Source organism: Siniperca chuatsi, linkage group LG8 (genome assembly GCF_020085105.1).
Source record: "Siniperca chuatsi isolate FFG_IHB_CAS linkage group LG8, ASM2008510v1, whole genome shotgun sequence".
NCBI classification, from domain to species: Eukaryota; Metazoa; Chordata; class Actinopteri; order Centrarchiformes; family Sinipercidae; genus Siniperca; species Siniperca chuatsi.
In genome coordinates, this window is record NC_058049.1 from 16,610,097 (window position 1) to 16,622,785 (window position 12,689).

General features: G+C 38.8%; 1 protein-coding gene across 3 annotated transcripts in view; it reads left to right on the forward strand.

The window, feature by feature from the left end:
• The window catches only part of LOC122880052 (testican-1-like), a 101,838-nt gene that overhangs the window by 34,453 nt on the left and 54,696 nt on the right, over positions 1 to 12,689 (forward strand). For 2 of the 3 annotated variants that reach the window (XM_044204782.1, XM_044204780.1), the window contains exon 3: positions 10,272 to 10,280. The exons of the other annotated variant lie outside the window; for it this stretch is intronic. In XM_044204782.1, the coding sequence (XP_044060717.1) occupies positions 10,272 to 10,280 (9 nt within the window). The remainder of the gene's footprint in view (positions 1 to 10,271; positions 10,281 to 12,689) is intronic. 3 annotated transcript variants of the gene reach the window in all.

The window sequence follows — 12,689 nt, forward strand, 5'->3', positions numbered from 1 at the left end:
GCCATTCTGGAACCTTCTCGCAGCTCATCAATGCAAATATATGGATTCAATTACAGCCAAATGTATCTTTTTTATCAGCCTAGGTTCCCTCTAATGCAACACATTGAAGATCTAGCTACCAATTAGAAAGCCGAAAGAGAAATGGAGATGCTTGGATGCATTTTCCTTCTGTGATTTCTGCTGTTTCTTTCCAAATATCATTTTCTGTACCACTTTCACATAGATTATTCAGCTTTGGGTATTTAGCTGTAGTATTGATAACACAAGCAGAACAGAGTAGAAGCAGATGGGCTATTAACTGTAATTTTCTACTCAACAGTGACAATGTAGCAACATCTCTCAGCTAGAGGAAACTGACATGTTCAGAGCAAGCTCTTTTGTATTTTTCTAGGCGCAAGGGAAAGAGACAGCTACGGCTTTGTTTTTCACACCAAGGAGAGGTTATGGAAGCATGGCTGCCACAGGAAAGCACTTTGTGAGAGCTTAGACTGTTAGCAGCCAGCAGCGGCAGAGTCTATTCATCATCATCTAGCTCATGGCTGCACACTTGCTGGTGGAGCTCACCTCACAGATAGGAAAATCAAGGATCCGTACTCGTAGTACACGAATTTGACAGACCTGTAGTCAAGTAGACAAAAAGACAAGAAACAACACTTCCTATTATGTTTCTTTTTATTATGTTTCCTCAGCCAATCAAACAGCCAGGGGCAGCAGGCAGCAAACCTAAAGCCTTGTACAGCTAATTTAGATGTTATTAATTACACTGTGTCCACCAGCATGTGTCCCCCAGCCTTAGATCTAGGTTGATCTCGACATGCCTGTGAGCTGCTGTAAGGCTTACACGGTGAAACAACACTGGTCTGACAGCCAAAAGTGACTTGGGAACAGTCACAAACATGAGACTTAGCTATAGGTGTGTGGGGAAAAAATGTTGGAATCACAAGCACACTGTTTCAGACTTTGAATTTCTTCCTTGACAGTTTCCTTCTGCCTTGGCCTTGATCTCATTCTCCTCAGTTCTTTGTCTGTCACTGTGTTTAACTCGAACTTGTGGCTGAGATTTTCTTCTGCCTTTTCCCCTTTATCCTTGTCACTTACTGACTCGGTCACTGTTTCAAGTAGTCAGTCAGTTGTTCACTCATTCGTTAACTCAGTGATGGGGACGCACCAATATCCACATGTTTTACTGCAAATATAGGTTCTTGACAAAGTATTGTCACATACAATATAAACATAATAATATTTTAGCTAGTGCTGAAATTATAAGAGGATAAACAATAGAAATGAAATGATTCTTCTTCTGAAATATATTCTTCTATGTGCAAAAGACAATATCATGTGTTATTATATCATGTCATGACAATATCATGTGTTATTATATCAGATTTCAAGTTTGCTTACACAATTCAAACAATGTTGAATAGGTAGGGGTAAAGACACCAGTATTCTTCAACCAAAGTGCTTATTGGATTCATTGTCTGAAACCCCCTCATCCCATATCTTTCCAATATTGGGGGAGGTAGGGAAGGGCTGCGTTCGGCAATTTCTGTAACATTCCAAAACCGACAGTCCTACATTCATGTTCACTTGACGGAGCGGTTAGCCAGGTATTTGGAGGTGAGAAAGTAAGCAGTTTGAACTTTTCTCTCATGCTGTCTCTCTTTTAATGTGCACAAACGAGTGCAACAGTACTAATGCCTTCCAGGCAGAAGGCAGAATGTATGACTGTCTGCAAATGTGCGCCGTTGTCCCCATAGTTAAATGATTAGCATGTCTCGCCCCCTTCTCTAATGGCATATTTTTTACCTTACCTTACCTTAAAGTATGGCTGTTCACAACACTGTAACACTTTTGCCTTCCGATGAGGTTGAACAACACATTGTACAAACTAGTTCTATTGGAGCATAACAGTCGTGTCTCCAGATTGCTCTGGAATCTTTTAAGCATCAAATTTACAAATTGAGTTGAGCCCAACATGGGCAGGAGAGGGACATTTTTAAAAGCTAGATATCATTACAATGAGCCTTTTTCTTCCTCATTATCCTCTTCTTTCCTTCATTAGCTGGCTTCTAAGCACATACTATTGTGTGATACATTTTTTTTAAATGGATTGAGATAACAGATTTAGATTTTTTTTAAATGATGAATTCAGTCACATACTGTAGCTTGCACAATACTATTCAATACTCCTTTTTGGCTTCAAGAGCGCTTTTTCTTCACTGGCTAATGGAAACCCTCCTCATTCAATAGATTTTTTGCATAATTTCAAAAGTTTGCTTAAAAATCACATAACATTTGGATAGAAATATAACTGCGGATGCCCTGACAACCAGTCATTTAGATAAGTCTAAAGTGTCATTCATCTATACCGACTCTTTTTTTCTCTGCACCAATTCTTTCTGTCATTTCTGCTCTATCTGTGTTTCTCACTGTTTCTTCTGTATTAACCTGCTTGAAACCCTCTTTTCTCACCAGAAATGTGCAAAGAAGGCTGTTTCTCAGAGCTCCATTGTCAGTCTCCTCATTTGTGTTTCTTCAAACTCTAGTTTTCTTCCTAGTTCCCTCTCTCTGCTCACTGCACGTTTTTGTTAAACTAACTCGCTCTCCTCTTTCCACCACTCCTCCTCTCTTGTAATCGATTGAATTTCATGTTCAATATCCTGAAACTGAGAGGAAGTAGGAGAAAAAGGAAAGGAAGCCAATTTGGGGAGGGTATTGGTAAGAAGAAAGAAATCTGAAGAGTGTGAAGATGGAAAGATATTCTGAATAACAGACTGCTCAGTGAAGCTTTTTCCCTCATTAACGTAGAAAGGACTGAATGAAGAGGAAGCATATTTTTGATATTCGGCTTTGAGCCACAATGTTCAGCTGAGGGATGTTTTCAGCAGTGAAAAAGTAGAGGAGAGAAGAAGAGAGTTGATGAATGAGGGAGGCTATAAAAATAGAAAGCCAAGGGGAGAAGGGGGGAGGTAAGCAGAAAGAAAAGAAGCCATTTGTCTCAGTTTAGAGAAGCTGGATTGGCTGTGAATACAAATGTTGTCATTGGTTAGCCAGATCCTCAGGTAGCGTTACAGTCAGGAAGGAATTCTCTGTTGTTATATAATAGAGCCATGTTTGTTTTTAGCCTAATTTGTGTGTGTGTGTGTGTGTGTGTGTGTGTGTGTGTGAGAGAGAGCGAGAGAGAGAGAGAGACAGAGAGCGAGAGAGAGCAGGCGAGAAAGTTGGAGTACCCTCCAATAAACTATTAATTTCAGTTTGTGTAGCTATCCTCAAACGCAGGTGCAAACTTGTGTGTTTGTGTGCATGTGTGCGTGTGCATGTGTACAATATGTATTTGTGCAGTAGCGTGCAGCTTCATCTTCTCAGAGCCACATGTAATATTCAGTGTTACCTGTCTGTTCATATGAATGAGATGCTGCCTGTCAATCTTGAGGCTGTAGACACGAATACTGGATAGACTCCAGTGGAGCTGCTCTACAGGAAAGCAAACTCCCATCTCTGTTCTTCCTCTGTCCTCTTCTCTATCTCTCTTCTTACTCTGTGTTGCCTGTCCTCCTCACCACCTTATTCTCCCCCACTCTGTCTATGTTTCCTTGTCATCTTAGTCCTCAATCTCTCTTTTGTTCTTGGAGGATGTTCCTTCATTTCCCTCTTCTTTCCTCTTCCCCCTTGCTTTTAAAATCCTCAATCTATGCTTCTCTTCCCTTTGCTCCATTCTCTTCCTCAGTCCATTCTCCTGTCTACTTCACAGCTCAGCTATAGATACATAAGCCATTATTATTATTATAATTTTTTTTATCTTGTTTTTAATGTTGTACAGCACTTTTGTTCAGTTTCGGTTGTTGGAAGGTGCTATAGAAATAAAGTTTGATTGATTGATTGATTGATAAGGGTTGAAGGTGTAAACCAACGCAATAACACTGTCATGTATGTAAAAGATTTTGCTTTTTACTATTTTTGCCAAGAAATATGTCTGAAAGATCCTGTTGAACATGTTACATTACATGTGGAGAATATAGTCATCAAATAAAATACATATAAACCAAAAAAATCCAGTTTGCATAGACGGTTTGACTTCTCACCTGTAAATCACCAAAACCGCACTGAATGTTCTATGCTGTTATCAGCTGCTCCAAAAAAAAAAACAACAACCTGAAAGTAAAATCCACAATTCTCTGCCGCCTTTATTCATCTCCATTAAATCCTCACATTTCAATTCTGAGCAGATACAATGCAAGAAATCATGGATTGCAAGTTTGCTGCTTTATAATCATAACCTAGCAAGTAATAAGCAAGTGTTTTTAGACTGAATAACTTCCTTATTCACACAGACATATGTTGGAGGGGATGCCTACTGACTGTGATCAACCAAACATGTCTGCTATCACTGAAACAGGGTTGTCTGCGCATCTCTAAACAAAATGCAGCTGTATCAGGTGCTTCTTAATTTGAGGACAGAAAACTTCCAAAGGAAAAACAGAGACTGGAGCATACTTTGATTTGCAGCCTTTAATTGTGCAAACAGACTAATGTTTCGACACTAATGTTTCTTCATCAGAGTCAAAATGTTGATCTCCGATCTTTGCTTTCACGTTTGGTGTAAATGTGTTCAGTTTGACTCTGCAGTAATGGCAGCACTGACAGATTAGTTTATACTCTGACTGTTCAGCCAGTTAAGGCTAACCTACATGACCTCATATTACTGATGGTTTGAGTGCTGGTCATAACATTAACAGCATGTAACACCCTCTCAAAGACACTCAGCAAACTACTGATCCAAGTAATTTGTCTATATAAAATTGTTATATAAATCTATAATACCTCTATGCATACGTCAAGTCAATATATTCTCTCAGAGGTTTGTGTAACATCCTTTGAAAAGCATAATTTATCTTGTTATTTATGAAACGTGACAGTCCTACATTCTGAGATAGTTTTGTTGGGTTAGGTCAAATTATCTTAGTTTTGGTGATATTTTCTTAATTTTATGAACATGACCGGCTTGGTTGACTTCACACAGTGCACCATTTTATGTTTCACAAATCAGGTACTTTTTTTCCTACTAATGAGGACAGAGTTTCTAGTGAGGACAGGCTCATGTACTATTTCTCTCTCATGGTTGTGTGTGTTGCTTTTCCCAACGACAGCTTTCCACTTCAGTATTGTTGTTGAAGCAAAACTGTGTCCGCTGGTCCTACTCAGCATTCGTCACTTGTGCAGAGGCCTAACAGTAAAGTAATCGGATGTCTCTAAAATCCACTCTGTGCTCTGTTCTGCTGTTCTGCTCACAAAGCTCATATATCAGCTTCACAGGATGCGGATCAGATCCCAGAGCAGTGCTTGTCTATAAGTAGGATGTAGCCTAAGGAGGAGAGCAGAGACTTGGTGGAGAGGAAGGAACGAGAGGAGGAGGAGGAGGGGAATGAATTAAAGACTATGGTGAAAAAGATGAGGGAGAGAAGGAATTCGGCAAGGTTCCAGACCCATGAATAAAATGCATAAAGTACACAGTAAATTTTTAATGCTGTTTAGTTTCCACCAAGAGGCCAGATTTGCATCCTCATCCCCTGATTATGACATCTTCAGTCAGCACTCCGGGCTCTGCCTATTTTAATGTTAATGCGAGAATTTGTGCAAACCAATACCAACTTCTGAGTATAAGCGCATGCGCACACACACGTTCAGTGGAGGTTACTTCTGCTGAGAGAAGCTAATCGGGCCATTCCAACTTTGGTTCCTCTCTGAATCAATTCTGTTCCTTCTCTACCTTTTCCTGCCACAGACTTCCTCAGGGATCTGCTATCAGATGAGATCTCAGGCCCATCACTTTAAACTCGAGAGAAAAAAAAAAGAGCTGACCTGCTGGAGACCCATGGGACAGAATGACTGTGAAGGTCATCACAGAAACGAAAGACTTTTTGAGACTGTCCTTACAAGTAAAACAAAAACACTGGTTATTTGATTATACGGCTTTAACAACCCATGTTTACATTTTTTGACAAGTGACTTCTTGCTTCAGTTCAAATAATAAGTACATTTACATTCACACTAGTATCCCCGATGTTTTGAGTCTCATCGTGGTTTTGATCATGATTTTTGATTTGGGATATTTTCGTTAAACATAGAAGAACCCGGTTATTAATCTCCTTGAAATTATCCAGCTTTCTCATTTTCTGCATCGGTGTAGGTTTGGCTTTTACTCTTTCATATCCAGCAAATTAGCCATTTCTGTATTTAATTAATTTACTTAGTTACTGGATGAACCCAGTTTGATTTCTGGCTTCTCTGGATTCTGCTGCATTTACCACTGTGCTGGATTTAGCTTCTCCATCTGATCATCAGTAATGGAAAATGAGAGCAACACTAAAATGTATCCTCTGCATTACCAATAGGGATGCACCAAGCCAACTTATTATCTGCTCATACCGATTCCACTTCCTCAGCTCAGCCTTCTCAGGCATCTTCCAATACCAAGTACCGATCCAATACCCATTCTCTCTTTTTTCCTATTTTAAAATCTGCAGCGCTCACAGCATGGAATAATTTTTATATAAGGTAACATAAGGCCAGGGATTGCTGAGGCACTAAAACTGTTGGTGGTCCACCATGACTGAGTGAATGTACAGTAACTGATAGCGTAAACACTGAATTTCATAATGACATTGACAAAGAAACTATATTTAATGTGGATCGGTCACATCTGCCGGACACCCGATCACCCGATACCGATCAGCTCGATGCATTCCTAATCACCACTGTCCAACTTTTACTTTTATATCAGCGTGTTGACCATCATTACATTGTTTATCATCATATTTTCTGTTTGTCCTCTTCAGAAAAACAAGAGATTTGGTCATTTGCTGAAAGTCTGACTTTGACACTAGAAACTGGGGCTCACAATGAGCACAACACAGCCAAGTAACCATATTACCAAGTGTACTTTATATGACGAGTTGTAGTTTTTTACCAAGTTGTTTTCGCTCTTTTTCTACTACATTTCCTCATTGACATGTCTGCCCCTTTTTCTTCCTGTGGGAGACTATCTGAACACTGCAGACTAGTTTAACTTTATCGTCTAGCACCTAAACAGCAACGTCTAACGGAACTACTCACTGCGACATGAAGGTGTTTGAACACAGACATACAGTCAATTAACCATAATTAAAATGGAGGCGCTTCTAAATAAATTGCATCATGTACAGTTTTATAATAAAGGAATCCCATTTTCACTGACAGCTGTTGTGCTACATATTAAACAGATTTTAATTAAATCCTAAAAAATACTTAATTAAATGGTTCATTTTTTTGCTTGCCAACAAGCTCCTGCAGAGTGTTTGCAATTTTAAATGGACACAGTTGAAAGACTTTCTTCACTGTGAAACTCACTGCTGAAAATTCCAGCATCACCTCCAACAAAGATGATATGATTATAACGACACAGTTTTATCTCTTTGTAATCACTTTAAAGGGTTTGAATGACATTGGGGCAGTGTCGCAGCGAGCTAAACAGCCAGTTAATGCTTTTGAGATGAGCACACTAAAATATTAATAGGGATCCTAGGCAAGGAAAGGTCATCCCTGAGACTTAGATTGAATAATAAGAGGGCTAGTAGCAACCGCTGTGAACCTTAAGTAACATCAGCTAGTAAAAAACACTGCAAGTAGCGCCTCAGCTGCAGTCCTCTGCTGGACACAGTAAATGCTGTTATCTGATGAAAACAGATGAAACCCTTTCTCTTGTACACACAACATGTTGTTTGTAGCTTCAGGTCAAAATAAACTCAGCAGAACACAACAACACGTCGCCAGTTATGGAATGCCATTTTAGTCAATATTAAATAATTAAATAAATACATAAATATGCCTATGAAATTAATGAATATTGCTATGAAATGAATAAATGAGTCAATAGTGAAATAAATAAATGTGGCATTATGAAATAAAAGTCACATGAAATAAAAAACGATTTATTTATTTAACCATATTCTCTCATTTAATTATTTCATAGCCATATTTATTAATTTCATAGGCATATTTATGTATTTATTTAATATTGACTAATACAGGCCGATTGCCCAGATGGTAAGGAAATCAACAAGACAACAAGTTTATTTATTCCACATGATTTGGTTCAGCTACAGCCACACAGACAGACTTATTCAGTGTTAGCCTGATTCTAAAGAGGACATCAAATGGGCTGTAATCCATCATGGTCTGTTGGTTACCCAAAGTTACTGTGGGTGTTGTAAACAGGTACAGAAATGATGAAACTCAAGTGAATTATATTTATATAGCTTAAAATTACAACTCACATATTTGCCTCAGAGGGCTTTACAGTCTGTACACTGCTCTACAAAGGCAGACAGCAGTAAATACAGAAGAAGTCAAATTGAGAAGTTTCAGACTACCCAAAGAATATGAAGGTATTATTGGGGCAAAACAACTGAGCACCTGTGACAGTGGAATCTGTAGTTGTAGAAAACAGTTTTGCGCCAATAATACCTTCATTAAAGAACCTACAGACCTGCAGAAAATGCAGATACTTCAGTTTACCTTTGGACATTTCAGGGGGAAACACAGTATCAACAAACATAATGTGTTCTTTCACCTTTCTTGTCCATTTGAGTAATTTTTAAAAAGGAAATAAATTTTTTTCATTTTGATCATTTACTGTCCATTTTTCATAGGGATTCATCTGTTTTGCTAGGTGTCTGTCTGTCTGTCTCCTATTATTACTTACAGTATATTGAAATCAACAATAAATTAATCTAGAATTTAATACATTTAAATATGTGATTTAAATGTAGCTTATACACCAAATTGCATGAATTCCATTACAGTAAAACGCTGTGATGACTCTGCTAGGCTAGTTAGCTTCAATAGGAATTCAGCTTCAGAGTTCAGAGTTTTTTTCTCTGTCATGATTGAATTTAGATACTGCCTCATTTAATTGTGTGGAATAACAAAGTGAATTACCAAGATGTTGGTTCATCAAAATTTTTCAATTATAGATTATAGCTAGTAAATTTTGTGAAAAATTTTGTTAGTTAGTAGCATTAGCAGAGATGGGCAAACTTTTTGACTCACGGGCCACAATGGGTTCTAAAATTTGACAGAGCCTGTTCCTGCGTTGACTGCTTGCTAGCATAGTTAGCATGCTTCGTAGCAAAGTGACGGCTGATATTGTACTCTTTGAAAACCGCAACAGTTTCTTGGCATATTAGGCATACAGCCTTTTATCGGACTTCAGTGAAAAAATATTTTGTTGTCCACTCCGTATTAAACACTTGGCGCTCACTATCCACTTTTCTTTTCTTTGATAAGCTCATTTTTGCAGAAGGGCTCATAAGAGAAGCGAGTAATACACGCGAACAAGGTCAATGTAGCTGAAGTGCGCCATCTTTTGGGGAAACGTGGGCATTACAGGGGAAAGGTAAATTGAACAAGGTTTACCTGTACCTATTTTAATATGATTTGGTATCGTTCAGCGGGCCGGATTAATAAGCCCATCGGGCCGTGTGTGGCCTGCGGGCTGTAGTTTGTCCATGTCTGAGCTAAGGGTAGCCCAGCTAGCTTTCTCTTCATATAGCTCTCCTATCTAGCTGTTTCTCTGTGACAATTTCACATGCTGTTTTCACAGAAATCCTACATTTCTATGGCATATTAAGTTTTTATGGTAAAACAGATGCCAAAAAGTCAGATTCCTGTTGTAACTCAATTTTGAAATATGTGTTTTGGCTTTGACAAACAACACCCTCAATCCTAGACCCTCATTCAGATAAGGAAAACCTCCACAAAAAATCACTTAACCCCTCTCCTCTCTTCCCCTCTCATCTGCTCTCCTCTCAACCACATTTTAGCACAATAACAAGGAACTAAATGCATATACCCTTTTCTCTCTTGCCTCTACATTTGCACAAATGCCCTGACTCTCCCTCTTTCTTTCACCCCTCTCTCTTTTTCCTTTATGCTGCTCAACTCTAAGCCTGTAAATTTGCCCCCGATGTGTTTCAAATTACATGCCACATCAAATAAGGCTGTCTCATAAGGCTGCAAGTGCGAGTGTGTGTTTGTGTGAGTCCTTTGGTATTCTACCACCTTCAGAATCAGATTCCTATTAAATGAATCTGTGGAGTTGAGCTCAGTATTCAGAATGAGTAACACGGGGTTGCAGTAGATCTGATAGACATACTGTGCCATTATCACTGACCTTTCTTTCTCTCCTGTCTCCCCTCTATTCCTCTGCCTCTCTGCTCTGCAATCACTTAAAGGAAGCAGAGGTAAGTAAATCCACTGTGTTTGTAAATTTTTGATAATACTATATACATACTGCAGTACCTTCCTGGAAGCCCCAGACATTGTAGTGTTTGTCTGACACTTGCTTTAAGGCATTGTTGCAGAGCTGGAGAGGTGGTGCTGATTTTTATATGCACGGCAGGTTGGGTGGCTGTGCCATAATGTAGTTCATCATGTTAAAATGTTGCTGTAGTGGTTTGATAGGTTTCATACTTTTAAGCACTTTCAATGTACATCAAGTTTTTGAAGTGATATAAGTCAGTGCACAGTATGGCTTTCAGTCATGTTAACCTTACAAAAATGAAAAATAGATCTTTCTTGTGAATTAGCTAGTGTGGTAGTGTCCATGTCTGTCATACTGATATAAAATAAATCATGGAAGCTTATATTATATTGCCAAAAGTATGTGGACACCTGCACATTACATCCTTATTGATTGATGATCATCTCATTTTCTAAAACCATGGGTATTAATATACAGCTATAACAGCCTCCATTCTTATGGGAAGGCTTTCCAAATGATTTTGACACCATTTAGCTACAAGAGCTTTAGGGAGGAACAGTTCAGTGTGAGGGTGCTTTTTTCTCTTGAGATTGTATTTACCTTTTTGCGTACGTACCTGATATGTTGGGATGTGCATACACTAATTTGAAGCATACAAAGGATAAAAAATATTCCCTGATCAGATCAGCGGCATGGATGTGTTATTTTTTTCTGCAGCTTCAAACTATTATCATTCTTTTCTGTAGCTGACAATGGAATGCACACACTGTATAGCAATCAAGAAATAATGGAGTGTTTAAAGCATGGGAAGTCGTTGTCACTAGAATAAAATTGTAATGGTCTCACATTTGTCTAAATGGTGTAGGTCTCAGTCAGAACTTTGCAGAAATTACTTTTGCCACAGTAACATCTGACTTTGCACTTTCACAGCCATAAAGCATACTTTTATAATAGAGACAGAGCAGGAGAGATGGACATAAAATAAGAGAAAAAAGAAGTGATGACATGAGTGATGTAAGGACCTAAGGGAGAAGCTAATTAGGTTTCAGCTCCTCATTTCAAACTTTTGTGTTGGCTCAACTGTCGGCAGTTGTCATTTATAGAACAAGGACTGGATGAGTGGGTCAGCTGTCCATTTTCTCTGGACTGTTTCCTATGAGGGCTGAATTTAGCCCCCCTAGTTAGAGATCCTGGTTTCAAACTCAGGCAGGTTTTCTCTGCCTCATTCACATAGTGTCACGGACACAAGCTCACTCCCTGCTGAAACACATACAGCTCACTCTGGGCACGACTTTAGATGCGGACACCACCTGTGTGTGTGTGTGTGTGTGTGTGTGTGTGTGTGTGTGTGTATGGGCGGGTATAGTTCACATTGTAAAGAAAAGACTTTCAGTGCAAACCTAATTCCATAACACTTTACTTTAACTCCCTTTCTTTAGCATTTATAAGCACTATATAAACATTTCATAAATGATTTAGAACACACTATAATGTGGTTGTAAATAGTTGTAAAGACATGCAAATAGACAAAACACAAGCAAATTAATTAAAAAATCTTAAACGCACTGCAAATACACACAACGACAATGTAAGTGTTTCCAGAGGACACTAAAAAGTGCTGAACACGGCTTTTATACAGTCCATGTTTGTGACTCATGAAGTTATTGAAGTCGGGTCCGTGTATCATCCACATTCATGGTGAGGGTTTCTGACTTCAGCCACTTTACCTTAATTTTCTGTTTCTATAATGCTTTACAGACCTTTTTTCTTTGAATCAGACTGTGCAAAGTGGAGAAACATGCTAACAGAAAAACCACGGACCGGACCCTCTCTTGAGTCACAAACCTTTTTAGTGTCCTTTGGAAACACTTCTGTTGTTGTTTTGTATTTGCAGCGCGTTTCTGTATTTGGTTTGTTGTGCGTTTTTGCAGCGCAAGTGTTGTCAAATTGATTGAAAATGTTTTCCTAATTTGCTTGTGTTTTATCTATTTGCATGTTTGACATAAACGAGCAAATCTTGAAAACGTAGCTTCAGAGTGAAGGTTCAGGCAGGATCATCAAGGCCTGAGCATCAACCTGTTCACATAACATAGTGGTCTATTGAAATGCATAGCTGCTTTTGCTGCTGCTGTTCTTACCAGTGGCTGCTACTGCACTGCAAGATGAAAACACACTACCTGTACCACTCCTGCTTTCATCTACATGCTAGTCCTATAAGCTGATTCACAGACTATTAACCAATCGTTTCACTTATATGTGTAATATGCATGTATCACTAAACAACAACGTTTAAGCCGTTTCATAATGGGGCTTTTAATTGCTCTACAGAATAGGAGATGTCTCTAGCTGGGCAGGGAATCCAATCTGAATGGAGCCATTGAATCAAAGT